The sequence below is a fragment of the Mus caroli genome, unplaced genomic scaffold (assembly GCF_978045245.1).
Source record: "Mus caroli unplaced genomic scaffold, Mus_caroli_1 scaffold_15, whole genome shotgun sequence".
Lineage (NCBI taxonomy): Eukaryota > Metazoa > Chordata > Mammalia > Rodentia > Muridae > Mus > Mus caroli.
In genome coordinates this window covers 76,292,311-76,308,955 of record NW_028227270.1, presented here as the reverse complement: position 1 = coordinate 76,308,955, position 16,645 = coordinate 76,292,311, and the positions used below count along the sequence as shown (strand labels likewise).

General features: G+C 40.7%; 1 protein-coding gene across 5 annotated transcripts in view; it reads left to right on the top strand.

The window, feature by feature from the left end:
• Jarid2 (jumonji and AT-rich interaction domain containing 2) overlaps positions 1-16,645 on the top strand; it is a 187,485-nt gene that overhangs the window by 101,766 nt on the left and 69,074 nt on the right. For 4 of the 5 annotated variants that reach the window (XM_085831134.1, XM_085831133.1, XM_085831132.1 and 1 more), the window contains one exon: positions 14,171-14,312. In XM_085831134.1, coding sequence (XP_085687260.1) covers positions 14,171-14,312 — 142 coding nt within the window. Of the gene's footprint in view, positions 1-7,233; positions 7,392-14,170; positions 14,313-16,645 lie in introns of those variants that run through there. The other variant, XM_029468328.2, reaches the window with a different exon arrangement.

Here is a 16,645-nt window from a genome sequence, read left to right as displayed (position 1 = left end):
GGATACTAGTGGAAGTGTGCTGTCAATTTATTGTTGCTTGTTACCGTCCCTGTTGATCCTTAAGTTGTTCTGAGAAATGTCATGTGAAAGCACTGTGATGCCTTAGGTTTCTATTTTCTTGAACTGTTTGAGGGACATGCATCTCCTTCCACCAGTTCCTGCAGAGGTGGGGTTGGACTCCAGTGGGAGGCTAGCATCTCCTGTTTGCCTGCTTCCTCCTCTCATTCTCACCACGTGCTACACATGGCCTTTCCAGCCCCTTCTACACTATGCACCCCACAAATGTTTTGCTCTGCTAGCCTTCCCAGACTCTCTTTGCTTGTGTAGAAGTCTTCCAAGGGAATAGGTTAAGATTGCCATCAAGTGGTTGGTCTTGGTAGTGGACAATAGTGTGCACATAATTCCAGTTTCTTAGCCTCTCTGTGCAGAACAGTGAAGTTTAGGAATAGTGTTTGAGGAGTAGTCTGCTCTTACTTATTTGAGCTGATGTATACTCGTTAAGGAGCTGTCAGTGTAATCCCAAACTGTGCCTTGTATCAAAGACAGGTACAGCTGAATCTGGCTGGGTTCAGTCTGACTACTGGAGTACAGGCCAATTAGAAGGAGTGTACCTCAAGATCTGGCTTAAAAGTGCAGTGCGTGTCATCCCCTCAAGATCCTGATCAAAAGTGTGTCATCCTACCTCATGATCTGGATTAAAACCCTTGTGTCTATTCCAGCCTAGAGATCTGGAACACGAATGTGACCACCATTTCTGTCCGATTGTAGTTCATTCCAGATAAAGTCAAATTGACAACCTAGAATAGCTATCCACCCCCTGTCATACACCACTTGACACACAGTTATATCTCCTTATATCATAGATTTTTTTCACTAAATTCAATTCCCAAACAATAACCAGGTCATAATAACGCCTAACACAACATTTCTTGTAAAACCACAGATGTTTATTTTAAATTTACAGTAGGTTCTTGGGGAGCAGCATCCTTTTAGTATCTCAAACACAAATATGATAATGGTTGATTTTAATTGATGTTAAAGAAATTGAAAGAAAATACAAATATGTAAAAAATGTATTCTTAATGAAATACAGTGGAAGCACTTCCGTCAGTTAAAATGCTCATTTCTGCTGGGCGTGGTGGTGCACGCTTTTAATCCCAGCACTTGAGAGGCAGCGGCAGGCAGATCTCTGAGTTCGAGGCCAGCCTGGTCTACAAAGTGAGTTCCAGGACAGCCAGGGCTATACAGAGAAACCCTGTCTCGAAAAACCAAGGAAAAAAAAAAGAGCTCATTTCTGCAACTGCTCACATGGTTCATAGATGGTGTTTATAACTACCTTCTTCTTCTCTTCATTCTATATTATCCTCTGCAAGCGCCTCAGCCCGTCCTGGTTCTTTTCCTGGAAAAGTGACCCTTACCTTCTTTCCTCATGGGTCTGTGTCTTTTGTCATTTTGCCTGGATAGGCTGTTGTAGTTTCCCATTGACTGTAAACAGGGCATGGCAGTACCAAGAGAAGCCCTACAGGATCTCCTTCACTCCAGACATAATCTTTCTGCAACAGAAAGCCCTATTTGTTTGGCTCCTGTTGTTTTTCTATTTCTAAAAGTGAAGTAGTAATTTTTCTCTCAGGAGTGTCAGTCTCAGAATTGGTGAGGATTCCTTTGAAGTCTTAGTAGAAAGCACACCCTGGAGAAGGTGACTGGGATTGAGGCAACTGCATGGAGGAGCAGACCACTTGGAAAGAATGAAGACTAGGTGTGCAACGTTCCAAGGTTCTGGATGTCAGGATCCATTCTAATACTACGAGCTATAGCTTTGACCCAGCCACATTGACTTTCCCCTTGCAGGCTATCCTCCATGGCGTGGGTAAGGAAGGACTGTTCTACAGGAGTAGGAGGAGGTCCGAATTAGCAGGTGCTCCTACCACTGTGTACAGTTGCTTGCCCTTGAGCTCTGTGAGCTGCCTTTGGTGGTAGTGGTTTAACTGCCTTTGTGCTGGCCATTACTGCATGAGAAAGGTTTCTGCTTACTCATTTGGAAGGAGAAACCTTATTTGGAGGGAAAAACAAAGAATGGAAAAATATCCAAATGGTGTAAATATGAAACAGTGGAAGAAAAAAACCTTTGGACCCTATTTTGAACAGTTATTTCAAACTGAAAGAGGGTATACTTTATAGTCATTCACATTACAATCTGTCAAGTCATATTAAGCCAGAATTCCTGGATTCTAGCCATCTCAAGCAATATTGAACACATCAAAAATTTTGAATGTGTTGGAATGAACATTGACATTGGATCTTAATTTTCGTTCTGTTAAGTAGCAGAAATAATCAGATTACCAGAAATAATCTGTAGCAGTAAGTTTACAGATTTTGCAGTATTTTTGGAGACTTTGATGGCTAAACATAATTAGGAAATCTGAAATCCAAAGTACCTCAAAAGCTGAGTTTTTTGAGCATCATAAGGGCTTTGGATTTCGTGGGCCTCGAGACATTGTTCTATGGTTTAGAACACTTGTGGTTTTTCTTGGGTGGGCTTGGCTGTCCTGAATCCAGCACTGAAGAGCAGACTGGCCTTGTACTTATCCTCTGCCCCCAGAGAGGAACACTTTTTTCTTGTAGATAAAAGGACCCTGGTGTGGTTACCAGCAACCACTCACATGGTAGCTCTGGTTGCACTTACATGGGTACTGATGATTTGTTTCTGATTTCCAAGTAAGTGCACTAAGTTCAAATGGCACACATACATGCAGACCTGGGTTTGATCCCCAGGACCCATATGGTACACTCTCTCTCTCTCTCTCTCTCTCTCTCTCTCTCTCTCTCTCTCACACACACACACACACACACACACACACACACACACGTTAGCTTTGTCCCATTCATTGGGTATGGCAGAGAATGACTTTCTGATATTTATATGACATATTGTCTACATTGTATTTTTGGACCAGGAGATGTCTTTTTTCCCTTTGGATGAATGCATGGAAGGTCCTTGTGAAGTCTCTGTCAAAGAACCAAGGCTGTATGGTGTGTTCATCTCCCTAGTCCTGTGCAATGCAGAAAACCGAGTGTGAGTGCTGCAGGTCCAGGTGTTACCGAGTTAATAACCTAAAGAGTGATTTTCATTATGAATGGGTTTAGAAGCCATCTTGATGTGGCCTGGGAGTAAAGGAAGGTCTCAAAATTTACAATGGGGACCCAAAGAGGAGATAACAGGCAGTGTGCAATAAATACCAGGAATAGTTATAAACTGTGTTGAAACTCTTGTAAATAAATTGTTGCTTTCTGATATATAAACTTCTAAACATAACATTGCTGAAGTCTCACTGATTGTTGGCATCCATTTTTACTCTAGAAGCCCATTTTTACATTATTAAGTATATACTCTTGATTTGAATATGTGCAAGTATGCAGTCAGATATACAGATCAGAGATCAGCTTTCTCTGTCTATTCCCTTTCCACTATGGGGTCAGGCTGTTAGTCTTCCATTGCAAGTACTTTCATCCCCTGAGCCATTGTGCTAGCTGGTTTACTAGTTTAGAACAATACTAGCTGTGCATGAGCGAATCGAGTTAAAAGAACGAGATGATGCTCCTTCTTAAACAATACTTCAGTGTAAGTTTCATACGTTCATTGCTCCTTAAGTTCAAAGTTCATGCATTTCTCTTCTTGCCAGCAGCCCTCCAAATGTATTTCTCAGTGTTGTGTGAGTGCCTGTGTTGTATGAGTACATACTTTCAAAACATTGACCATCACATCTTTAACTTGATGTGGTTTTTTGTTGTCGTTGTTGCTTACCTCTTAAAATCAGTTGAGTGCTTTTCAGATATTTTAAAATTGATCTCCCAGCCTTACCCTTCCTCAATCAAAATGTATTCATTGGGATGCTTCCCTGCTGAATCTTGATCAGGATGCTGTCAGTGCTGCTGTTTCTTGAAGGAACAGCCTTCTCTCATTCGTGCTTTTCTGCCTATGGGCTGACAGTGGAGCAGTCAACATAAAGACTGCTGTTTGTGCATGGCTTTGGTGATTTTATAGTATCCTTGCATTTCATATCCACCCTAAGTGTGGGGTTCTACACCATATACTTGATCTAGTATTTCCTATCTATCCTGGAGAAGGATGAGGATCATCCCTTGGGAGGTCATGTTCTCTACAGAGAGGCCGACACCACAGCAGAAGGCTTTCCTCTAATGTGTGCCTGGCGGCCCCCCCACTCCTCATGGCTGTATGGCTTTAGCTTTCCTGGAAACTCAGCTCTGTAGGCTTTGCTTTATTTAACCCCCAACACGTGTTTACCTGCCTCTTCCTCCTGAATGCTGGTACCAATGCTGTGTCACCCTTACCTACCTGTTTTGTTCTTTCAATTATAGTTTTGGTCTCTTGGTCTTTTTGATGTTGTTCAGAGCAGGCAATGTTTAAAAAGCCTTGGGGCACTTGATTTTTGGAAGCTAATTAATAATACAACATAAGATCACAGACCCTTTCTATCTTGTTCTGCCTAGTAGGCCGTGTTCCTGTGACTTGCTCTAAGCCTACTCAGCCAGCAAGGACACTGGGACCAGAACATGCCATCTTGTTCTGCTTGTGCTGTCCTTAGAGAAATACCTCACCAGACTAGATTCTCTCTCTAATATGCTACAACTGCATAGAGGCATCTTTACTTTTCAAATTATCCCATTTTGCAAAGAGCCCTGGCATTTTTTAATCTGGCCTTCTGTTCTGTTTTGTGATGCCCACTTCAGGGTACTACCTCATTAATGACCACCATTTGATCCAATGGGAAAGGGAAACAGAGGGTTATGGTTAAGGTTAGAAATTGAGTATTATCTCTTCTGACTCATTTCCCCCACTATGAATGCTTTTTAGTTTAGTTGATTCTAGTGGTATTTTATTAGCACGAACAAACAAGTTAGCTGTATAAAATTTGTCACTCAACATGGATCACTCTTTTGAGTTACTACAATTATTGGCATTATTATGTAATTGTATGGGATGGCCCTGATGCCACATTGGTTATCAGCACAACTGCATTTATTACCCAGTATGTGCAGGCCTCCCTCCCCTCTTTGGCATTTTAAGAATTATCACGGCCATTTGGTAGGCTTTCAGACTATGTGTATACATAATGCTGCTTGGTAGAGAGCCAGTGCACTAAAGTTTAGTAAAATAAAAATCTAAACAAATAATTACATGCAATTGTCGGTGTACTTGATTTTAATAATAATGGTTTTAGTATATTTGGTTATTATATATTAATATCTTATTATATATTAATAAAAGTCAAATATTAGCACAGTGTATCCTTTTTTCCACCTTTTTGGATTGTGTGTTAATAAATCACACCCAGGTGACAGGATCATTACAAGAAATTGGTCAAAAGAACCATTAGGGTGTAGGCATCCTTTGACACTGTTGGGAGATTCGTACAGATGCCAAAGCTCATGGAAGACTCATATTTGTAAAACTTTATAGCCAGGAATGGTCTTGTATCTAGTCTTCCACTACTCAGGATGTGTGACAGGAGAATTGTCAGTTCAGTTCCATTCTGGACACGATGGTGATCTAAGGCCATCTTAGATCTTGGGGAGTATTAAGGGAAACGAGATTCTGAAACTTCATTTCTCTCCAACTGTATGTGTGATAGGTTTCCTCTATTGCACTTTCCCCAGAACTGGTCATCACCAAAGTACCTTGCCCATCTTCTTTCCAGTTTTCCACAGTGGGTGCTTTCAGTATTGAAGAGCCTAGAGAAGTCCTGCAAAGAGGGAGAAAGAGGGGTGGGGAGATTCTTGAATGGCCCCCTGTCTAAAGAGACATGGTAACTTGGAGTGTGGTTGGAAACCAGACTGTTCTAAGCCACAGCTTTATCATTTATACAATAGAGCCACACCATTCCATATGTGGGTATTACAGGCTTCAGAGGAGATTGTCACTTCCCTGTTCAGGAAGTGCTGAAATGCAGGACATTTCTTAGGTGATCTAAGAAATGACCATAGTAACTGTCAGGCATCACACCGCAGGGAAGCCAGTATCTGCCTTTACCATTTGCAATTAAATTATGACTGTATCGTAAGAGCCCAGAAAGATAAAAACAGAGTCAACTTCTTAGGCTGCGGTGTTCCAGGCCTTGAGTGTGAACTTTGATTCAGTGCCCTGTTCCTGCTTTTAGCCACCATCTTTACCTTTCTTGGAAGGACATAAAGAGAAGCATGTGGGTAGTGTAAAGCGTGTATTCTGCACATCAGCATCGTCAGATGAAGCTCAAAAGCTTCAAAGGAAATAAATGACGTTGAAAATCAAAAAAGACACACACACACACACACACACACACACACACACACACACACACCCTCCAGCTACTGGAGGCCAGTTGGATGCCTGCCTTTTTCACCCCTCTCAGCAGCTGCCAGGCTACAGAGCCTGTTTTGTGAAAGATCCTCAAGAAACAATGAGGAAAACAGCTTCAGCTTGATTAGATTAGATCAATTTATGTGCCTGGGGAGGGGCCTAGGCAGGGCTGGGGGAGGGGTGTCCTGTGCTGGCAGTGGCCCATGCCTGCCTATTCGGTCACTTCATAAGTAATGAAGCTCCCGTGGTGGCTGGAATTGAAGGAAGGGGGAGGGAGGAGGTGGAGGAGGAGCATGTGAAGAGAGATTTCTGCAGTCTGTCTGGAGAGCTGCCCAGGGTTCCCAGCCAAAAAAACAAACAAAAATAAATAAAAGCCAAGTGCTGAATGACACAGATTATGATATTAAAAAGGGATACCATTGAAACATTGCCCTGTTTCCTACTGTTGTTGGAAATGGGTGTGTGCAGAAGCGAGGGGCGGTTAGTGCACTGTACAGCAGGCCATTCCTTGGACACAAAAGTCCGTTCAATTAAATTGTGAATGCCCCTCGCCAACATGTCCCCTCCCCCCCTCGTGCCAGAAATTCTGTAATTTTGATTTGTCTGCATTGCAGGTCATGGAAATAGCAAGATGGAAAAGCTAGTTTCTTTTGCCTTTTCTCATTTTAATTCATCAAAATGGTAAAAAGCGGGGAGGGGGAAAGTCAGCCAGATGCCCCCTCCTTTTCAGTGTTCAATTCTCTTCCAGGCACATAAATAATCTTCTCTCCCGACTGTCTCCCCTCCCCCTTGGCCCCCGCTGGTGTTCGGCTGTCCTATTGCCGCGCGGAATCTGCACTGCCGCTTGCTTATTACGTACAGGGGAGGATTGTTGACAAGTGCTCCGGAGCCTGCCTCACTGCGCTCTCCCTTCCTCCCTCCCTTCCTCTGTCCTTCTTCCTCTGTCTCTGCAATGATCCGGCTCTGAGGATGGCTGCTCCACGGGTCTGTCAGGTGCAGTTTTTGGTGGCTTATCTTGAGGAACCTGGGATAGAAGGTCTGTTCCTATAAATAAAAGAAAAAACAAATAGCTTGTGATTCATTTCAGTCTGATTTGGCTTTTGTTGGAGAAATAGGCCTTTGTGGGTTTTCCTGCTAGGGGTCCCGATTATATATCCATTATGGATGGCAAGGGACACACACACACACACACACACACACACACGTAGTATTTAAAGTGTTTTGATTTAACAGTATTTTAGATTTTTATATCTTCCCTAAGGGTAATGGTGGCTCCTAAGATACCATGGAAATTTACAAGAGAGAATTAATGTCGTTCTTAGCACATTAAGCTCTGTTGACCATTTTGACCAAATCTGCAGTTTAAATCAGGCTTGTATGAATTTAGACGTTTCTCTGAGGATTGACCAGCCATTCAGCAATAGCAGATTTCTGTGTTAATATTAATATGCCAATGTATTTGTTTATTTGCCATCGTTTAGAAATAGATGCTTCATGAAAGTTAAGTGACTTCATTCTTACCCTACATCTAGTTGCTTTTATAAATAGAATGTTCGGTTTCATTTCCCTCATTTCATTCTTTTCATGTTATTCTTCCCTTAAAAGATGGAGGAAACTGAGGCATGTGAGTAGAAGCCCCATCCTCATGTGATTCTGGCTATACCAGAATGCTTTATACTCGGTATTGCTTTGTTTTTAATTTTTGTACATCATTCCATATTTTCATTAGTGTGCATAAAGTCAGGTGTACCACTGGTCTGGTTGTGGGGCACATTATAGCCACATTCCTATAGTCTTGTCTTGTACAGCTTTTCATTTTATTTCAGTATTGGAAAGACTGTTCATCTGGGTAGCAGTAGGCCTTGGTAACTTGTTTGCTATTCGTGGATATGCTTCTGTTTGGACTCTCAATATTGTCATTTGAAAAGTGGGTGGGCAGTTGATTTGTTGGTATGCAATTGAGATAATTAGGTGCTTGGAAGAAATTCACAACCCGGCCAACAAAACAAAAGAAAACATAACTTGGACCTTAATATGTTTAGTGTATCCATGAGCTGTTGTTAAAGATATAGCTGATAAACACATCCATAAATTGGTGTGGATCATATGTGGCTTTGGTAATTATAAGCAAGGATTAGTTCACAAACTGTTTAAGTTTATGGAGTTCAATGAAGGCCTGCAAGCCAGATACTTGAGAACTGGTTTCATTTTGGTGCGTGCAGTTGGGTAAATTCACTGAAATGAAGCTTTAAAGTTCTAAACAGTTGCACACATTCCAATTTCTTGTAGAAATCTTTATCTGTATGGAGCACCAAAATAAGTCTTGTAAACAGTCTCACTGATTTTTTTTTTTTTTTTAAAGCTCTTGTGCCTGTCCTCATAGCTCTGAGTTCCATTGTTCTGTAGTTCATTTTCCACAGTAGCCCAACAATCCCAGTAGTGCCTGTCATGTGCTCTTTCCTTAATATAGACGGTAGCTTTTGACCTGAGATGGTCAGTACTGGGCCTTAAATGCTGGGAAATCATTTTTGTAGGTGGGGATCCAAGCTGTTGGTTGTTTGTAAGTAGGTTGCATGGTAGGCATGTGCTTAACCTGTGTGTCAGTGTGAATTGGAGACAGATACTGGGATGGTAGGTATATCTAGAAGTCAGAGCCTGAGATAGTGGAGTGGACTCCATCTGGAGGTAGAGTTTGCCATTGTAGAGCTCTGAAGGTGCTTGAGGGCAGTCTTGAACCCTACTTATTCTAATTGCTGGGAAAGTCATGATTAGCATGAGTGAGTGAAAGGGAGAATTAATTACTATAGTGTCAGGTTAATTAATATAATCTGTGCTTGATCTTTGACCCAAAGAAATGAGGGTGTATGCTAAAATAAGTGCACTGATAGCCCCTGGGCTGTTTCAGTTTGTTGTTGTTTTGGAGACCCGAGATTTAAAAGAAAATGTGTATATAAAGTTCATTTATTTGCTTTGTTTGGTATTTGTTATTAGAGCCCTCTTTCTCCTTGGGATCATTGGTTAAGATGCTTGAAGAAGGGGTATCTTTTGTCTTTGGGTGATGTGGTTCTCTTTCATCCAGAGCTCAAGTCATACAGACTGGGACCCATTTTGTAAAGCTGCTGCACTATATTGAGATGGCCACAGGGCTTTTGGTGAGGAATATGGTTCAAGGTGAGGAAATGTTTTGTTGGCAGCACGTGATACCTTGCTTGCATAGAAATAAATAGCTTTTCCAGTAGCCCAGATTTTTCCTGACACCATGTTGGGCTATTGCTTCTTTTATCAAAATAATGGCCTTGGAAAAGAGAATTTAAATTTCTGAATAATAATGTCTGTGGAAGCTGAGATTGGTGGTGGGTAAAGAAAGGTCTCATGTAGACTTTTGGTATATAAATCAGAATTTATATCTATGTGTTCGAGATGTGACAGAAATGATGAACAAAACTCAGTCTTACCTTTCCATAGTTTGATCTATTTTGAGGTTCCACAGAGGCTGGTATTTTGATTACATTTTCTTGACTAAAATGGGAAATCTCTTATGCTGATTTGAGAGGAGACAAAGGGGAGTCTCAGTTGGCTGAGGGGTTGCTCTCATGAGAGAGAAGGATAATTATTTTCTGTAATCCAGGGTAGGAAGCCATTTTCATTTGCGCCTCATTGACCACAAGTGTCACTTACATCCTGCCTTATGACTATCATTTGTTATCAGCCACATCAGAGTGGATCTGGTATGGGCTTCCCAGGCTCTGTCCTGCTCACCCCTGCCCTTCCGGTTGTGTTGGATGTTCAATGCTGACCTGCATATGTACAGTTGAGGGTTAATATCTGTCCACATTCATGTGTGAAGCTGGTTCGGCATCAGAATGCCTGCTCTGTTTGTAAAGCAGACAACCCAGTGTTTCTTTCTAAGTCTGAGAGAACCAAGACTGTGTTTTTTTACTAGTAATGGCGGCAAACCAAGCATTCTGATTACCTAAGAGAGGTTCCTTGCATTAACCAAGAAGGCTGCTATTAAAATTTTCCTCCCAACTACAAGTGAACACATATGTGCGGGCACATACAGAATGATAAATTGCTATTGAAAGCGAAAGCTCTTTGGGTGCTTGACTGTTTAATATGTAATGTGATACCTTGTGTCACGGTGGCAGACAGCATTGGCTCTATAATAGAGAATCACCTTTTGTGCATACTTCCTACAGCAAAGCTAAAAACATTGACTCTCCCTAATATGCTAATAAGTTTTGTGTGCTCCAGATGTTTGAGAGACATTGGAACAGCTTCAAAGCCCTCCTTGTTTTCATTTCTTTTTAACCCTTCTTTTGACACTGTCTTTAATAGAGTTTTCCTCTAGTTTTGTATTCTGCCATGTCTTCTTTGTGTCTAAAACACAGTAAGTGCTCTGTACTATTTTTTTTTTAGATGTTAGAAAACAATTGTGTTTATACATTTGTGTTGTATAATCTAGATTTACCATTTATTGCTTAAAGATCCTTTAGTTGAAGAAGGCATTCATTTTCATGTAAGGGAAACAGGGATCATGTACACAGAATTTCCATCATGCATTTAATCTACTCCTCTCTGCTACTGTTCTAGACTGTGGTGCTGGAGGGTTTTTCAATTGTTGCTAATTTAGGAGATGAGCTGAAAAGCCACTGAGCTTGCAGAGGCCCTTGGTAGCAGCATGCTGCTGTGTTTAATTTCTTGAAGGGGTTTTCTGGGTAATATGGTGGTGGACTAGTAGTATCCAGGCTATATCCGGTTGTTGGTGGTGGCAGACCCAATTTCTGAGCTGTCTCTATGCCAGTGATTCTGACTGTTTGATTCAGCTCATATTTATTGCTTTTGTGAAAGACAATAGACTGGTTTAATTTAAGTTTAACCTACTGAATATTAATGGAGGAGAAGAAACGTACAGAAGCTGGATCTTTGGGCCCTTCAGTTTCCTCTCTGTTAACCTCCAGTCTCCAACAAACATTTGTGTTAGCATTTGCAGAGGTGGGGAGTGAGGGTAGGGATTGTGAGGGGTCTGGAAAATGTAAACTGTGGGGTCTGTGTATGGGAAGGGAATATTTCTACTCTACTAAAAATAATAATTTACATCATTGGTGGCTGTGCAGTGTTACACAGGAGAAAGAAAAGGCACAATATACATATCTTGTGTTGTCATGATCGCTATTCTGCCCTGTGGCATCATACTCCATTCTGCAGATGCAGGTCTCCTAGTTCAGGCAGGCTTTATTTAGTCTAAATATTAGAAAATTTGATAGTTGGAGATGTAAAAAAAAGTAAGGAGGAGATGGGGAAAAAAGAATAAGGAAATAAATTGGGGATGAATGCTTTATTTAAGCATATTGATGAGGAAACTTAAAAATGAGTATAATTTTCTGAATGATTTTTATACAGAATGGAAGTATTGAAATTGAAAATATTGATCACGCACAGAATACAGTCAGCTCTGCTCCCTCTTTAAGGGTCTTATTCAAACACTAGCTCTATGTTGCTCTCTCTAGTTCAGGTTTCCCTCATTGTATGACTTGGAACGTGAAAAGCTGGGAGTGCCCTGAAGGTATGAGAGTTTGATGAGGCCTGTGGATAGTGGAGCCCCCATTTCTATTGCATTAATGACGCACGGCTTCCCTTAGGATCAGAACAGCTTTATTCCTCCTTACTTCACACTGAGTGCTTAATTTCTGCTAAAATTCTAAGAGAGATCGCATACCATTTCCCCATGCATTCTCCTAATAGTTTGCTTTTGGGTAGAGGTCATTTTAAGGCATTTTGTACTTTAGATGTGTACTTCCCTCAGTTCTTTCCTACTCTGCTTGTTGGTTTGGGTTTTTGTGTTTTTTTTTTTTTTGGTTTGTTTTTTCGAGACAGGGTTTCTCTGTGTAGCCCTGGCTGTCCTGGCACTCACTTTGTAGACCAGGCTGGCCTTGAACTCAGAAATCCGCCTGCCTCTGTGCCACCACGCCCGGCTTGGTTTTTTTTTTTTTTTTTTTTTTTTTTGTTCGGTTTATATTTACCCTTTTACCTGATTCTTGGAAGCCTCTCGGCAGAACTATTGAGAAAAGGTACATATATATAAACATGTACTATGGTTATGAAGACCACTCTGAATTGTTGCCTATAATTAGAGTCAGTTGCCTGGGTTCTTCTTGTTCAAGTTTACTTCAGCTTAGTAGTAGCTCATGAACAATAGGTCTTCCATTAACTGACATTAGTCATGGATTCCAACTAGCATGACCTCACCTGGGAACAGTAGTTGTGCAGAATTGGGCACATGTGCATCTGGGACATGTTCAAATTGGACAAGTTCTTTTTGTGTGGAGTTCCTGGTAAAGCAGGAATAAAGCTTCCAATCTGTTAGCTTACCGTTCTAAAGGACCTTCCTCAGTGTCAGGGACAGTAGTCTCTCTTCTGATCACTTACCCATCCCCACCCAGTTTGTATCCCATTGTTCCTTAGTTTCTTTCCACTATCCAATTAGAGTTTCATCGTAGTTTCATATTTTTATTTATGTGTTGGTGATTTTATTCTTTTCCTATCACTTGTTCCTTACTTGATGTGTAAAGTCTTTATGACCATATATGTGTTGTTCTTTGTTTGCATATCCTAAAGTCAATATAGTAGACATTTTGAAAACTTTTCACCTTTTTTTCTGATGAATTTTCCTGTATATATAAACATGTACTATTTAATCATGATAAAAAAATACAGTTAGGTATACTACAATTGGAGGTGGGATATCATAATTTTTATTTCCTAGTCGTTCCCCTTTCTTGCTAAGATATTGAACCGGACTTCACTGCTGAACTACATTCTGGCCCCAGTCACATGTCTAATGGCGTTGGAAATCATATTTGTATAATTCCAGTATTGGTGTGCTAATATACTGCTAATAAATGATATTTTGGATATATATATATATATATATATGTATATAATTAATTTTTTTAGATTTGCAAAGAACAAATAGGTGAAATTAGGAACCACTAACACCATTTAATCCTTTCTGCTGTTATATTTGGTGATTGCTGCTTCTGGCATCCTGTGGTGGACCTTTCCATGTTTGTGTCCACAGGAGTGCATCCATGGTACTGTGTATGGATTAGAACTTCTGATCTAGAGAGCAATTGTTCTTTGACTAGGTCTGAGACAATACTGGGTACAAGCTACCTTGTTAAGGGCTCTATTTGGGTTTCCAGTTTGCCTGTAAGATGTGTTTATGATGTTTCTGTGGGTAGCTGGTATTGGTCGATTTTTGTTATAAAGTAAATATTTACCAGTTAGTAGCTATTTAGAAATAACTCATTGGGTTTTTATGATAATTGTCACATCTTTTCTAGCCTTGAGGCACAAGAGATGTTCAAAATAAAATGTACTTTAGTCAGGTCTCTATCTAATCGGTAGCATTTTAGATGCTGAAACAATAAATAGGATCACTCATTCAGGCCAGACTGCACTGCCTATTGAGATCCTTTCTCTGTATCAAAACCCCAATCCATCTCCACTCAGTCATTTCCCCCCCACCCCCACCCCCACCCCCTACACTCCTCAAAGAGCGCGCGCGCGTGCGTGCGTGCGTGTGTGTGTGTGTGTGTGTGTGTGTGTGTGTGTCTTGAATTTCCTTGTTAATTGTTTCCTTCTTAAGCTTTTGATTTCTCTTATGGAATGAGGCTAAATTTTCGTTACCCCCTTTAAAGGATTGTATGTGCATGTAAGTTTTCTGTCCTTGTCAGCTTGGGCACAGGGTAGAAGGAAAAGTGCTGCTCTGATGTAATGTGTTTAAGTGTTTGTCCCTTTTCTCACCTGTAGGGCTTCTTGGTAATGCCCAGGCTAAGGCATTAGGACCAGCCTCAGAGCAGTCAGAGAACGAGAAGGATGATGCCTCCCAAGTGTCCTCTACTAGCAACGATGTTAGTTCTTCAGATTTTGAAGAAGGGCCTTCGAGGAAAAGGTTAGTACCCAAGCATTAGTGAATGAATAAATCATGGGGCAGGGACTGTCAATTCAGTTGCTAATGTTTGCCACGTGGGAGCAAGTGTGAATCTACTACAGGAGTCAGAACCAAAGCTTTCCCAGTAACCATCCTCAAAAACAAAGATGGATAAAAGTCATTAATGGCCTTGGTGAAATTTGTTCCTGCCTGTGACACCATGCTGGCCAGAAGAGGGAATCAGATATTATTATAGATGGTTGTGAGCCACTAAGTGGTACTGAGAATTGAACTCAAGGACCCCTGGAATAGCAGCCAATCCACCACCCCCCCCCCCTTTTTTTTTTTTTTTTTGAGTCAGGGTTTCTCTGTATAGTCCTGGCTGTCCTGGAACTCACTTTGTAGACCAGGCTGGCCCTGAACTCAGAAATTCACTTGCCTCTGCCTCCCAAGTGCTGGGATTAAAGGCGTGTGTCACCATTGCCCTGCTGCAGCCAATCCTCTTAACAGCTGAATTATTTCATGAGCCCATCAAATTTATTCTTAATCAGCAGCCGTTTTGAAATCTGTATTAAATGAGTTTTTATCATTTCTGAAGATTTTTTTTTCCCAAAATGATAGAGACTTCCTGTGGTATTATTAGCAAATAATTGTTCTTGTCATGAAAATAGGAATTTACTGTCTACAACCTTAATATGTCTGATTTTAACCAAGCTGTTTTTATATGATTTTTCTACATAGTTTAAGATAGTTCAGTAAGGTGGTAGGCTAATGCTATTTCAAGATTTGTGGCAGTGAAATTACATAACAGTTCCAACTGGGTCTTTAAAGATCTTTGCTAGCAGCCACCCTATTTTATGTCTTATTGTCCACCCCCTTTAAAATTTACTTTTCAATTTGCATTTGAAAGATAGTCATAAAGATATGACTATAATTTTGCTGTGCAGGTGCTCAGAATTGAACTCAGGACCTTTGGAAGAACAATCAGTTCTCTTAACTGCTGAGGCACCTCTCTAGCCCCTATGACTATATTTTAAAAGGAAAAAAGTTTCCTTGGTTTGAGCTTCTTTTCTTGGTTGATTCATCTTGACTATAATGACCCTTTGGAAACAATTTAGATGTCTATGTTTAATGAAGTACAGAGAAAAATTAGGTGAAGGAAGTTAGCCATGATTTGTGCTTGCAAGTTGAGATGCATAGCTCAAATTCTGGATTTGCCTTCCTTTCCTTGGTGTCTAATAGCACATGGTCTATGTTGGGTCTGTATAATAACTTCTCCTAGTCATTGTCTTGAACCTCTCAATAGTGTCTCACATTGCTGTTCTGTATGTTAGCAGATTTAAACACACATCAGAGGCGTCGTCAAACTTTGTACTAGGCTTGTACTTTTCTATGACGAACCTTTTACTATATACCATAAGGAGCCTCTTTCCCCATTTGTAAAGGGAACCATCACTAGAACTGAAGGCTGGAAAAACTAGATACATTGGAATGTGTGAAAGTATTTGTGCTTTTTAGCATGGGTGGTATCCATGTCCCTGACATCAGCTTTCACCTGCATTTGGAGAGTGCATTTTTGAGTCAACGGTTATATAAGCCAATATTCACTATTGTGTGACTGACCATCCACCCCTCCCAGTGTCTCATTCTCTTGGATGACAGTGATGGTGGCCTTTTCTTTTTATGTATTACGTGGTTGGTGCACTCGAGTGCTAAGTAGTTATTTAATCTGAATTTATAGGACAGTAGAAATAGAAAATAACTGTAGAGTTAAGATTTAATTAGTGCAAATCTTTTTCTATTGCATTAAATAGTGCTCCACTGTTGCAGGGTGCTAGAGCTGGTTTAGCAGTACAGAGCTCTTGGTCTCTTGTAGAGGACCAGGGCCTGATTCTCAGCACCCATATGGTATGGCTCAGAACCACCTGTCGCTCCAGGTTCAGGGATCTGGCTTATGCACGTGGCAGCTTACTCACATGCAGGGGAAACATTCACACACATAAAAGTAAACTTTAAAAAAAAAAATCAAAGCAAAAGATTTCATTGTCGCAAACGAAAAAGCAAGGCAGGAGAGTAGAATTAATTACAGCATCTGTTGGAGCTAACAGTCAAACTCTGTTAGTAAAACTTACTAGGCATGTGTGTGGCTTATGGTTAGATAGGTGATACTGGCTTTTTATCACTTTTGCAAAATGTGATTTTGTTTTTTAATTACATGTATGGGTGCGTCTTTGTGGGTTGTGTACATGAGTTGTAGAAGCTGGTTGTTGGATCCCTCTGTAATGGAGGCCATCTGATTTGGTGCTGTGAATCGAATTTGAGTCTTCGAAAGAGCAGTACATGCTTTTAATTGT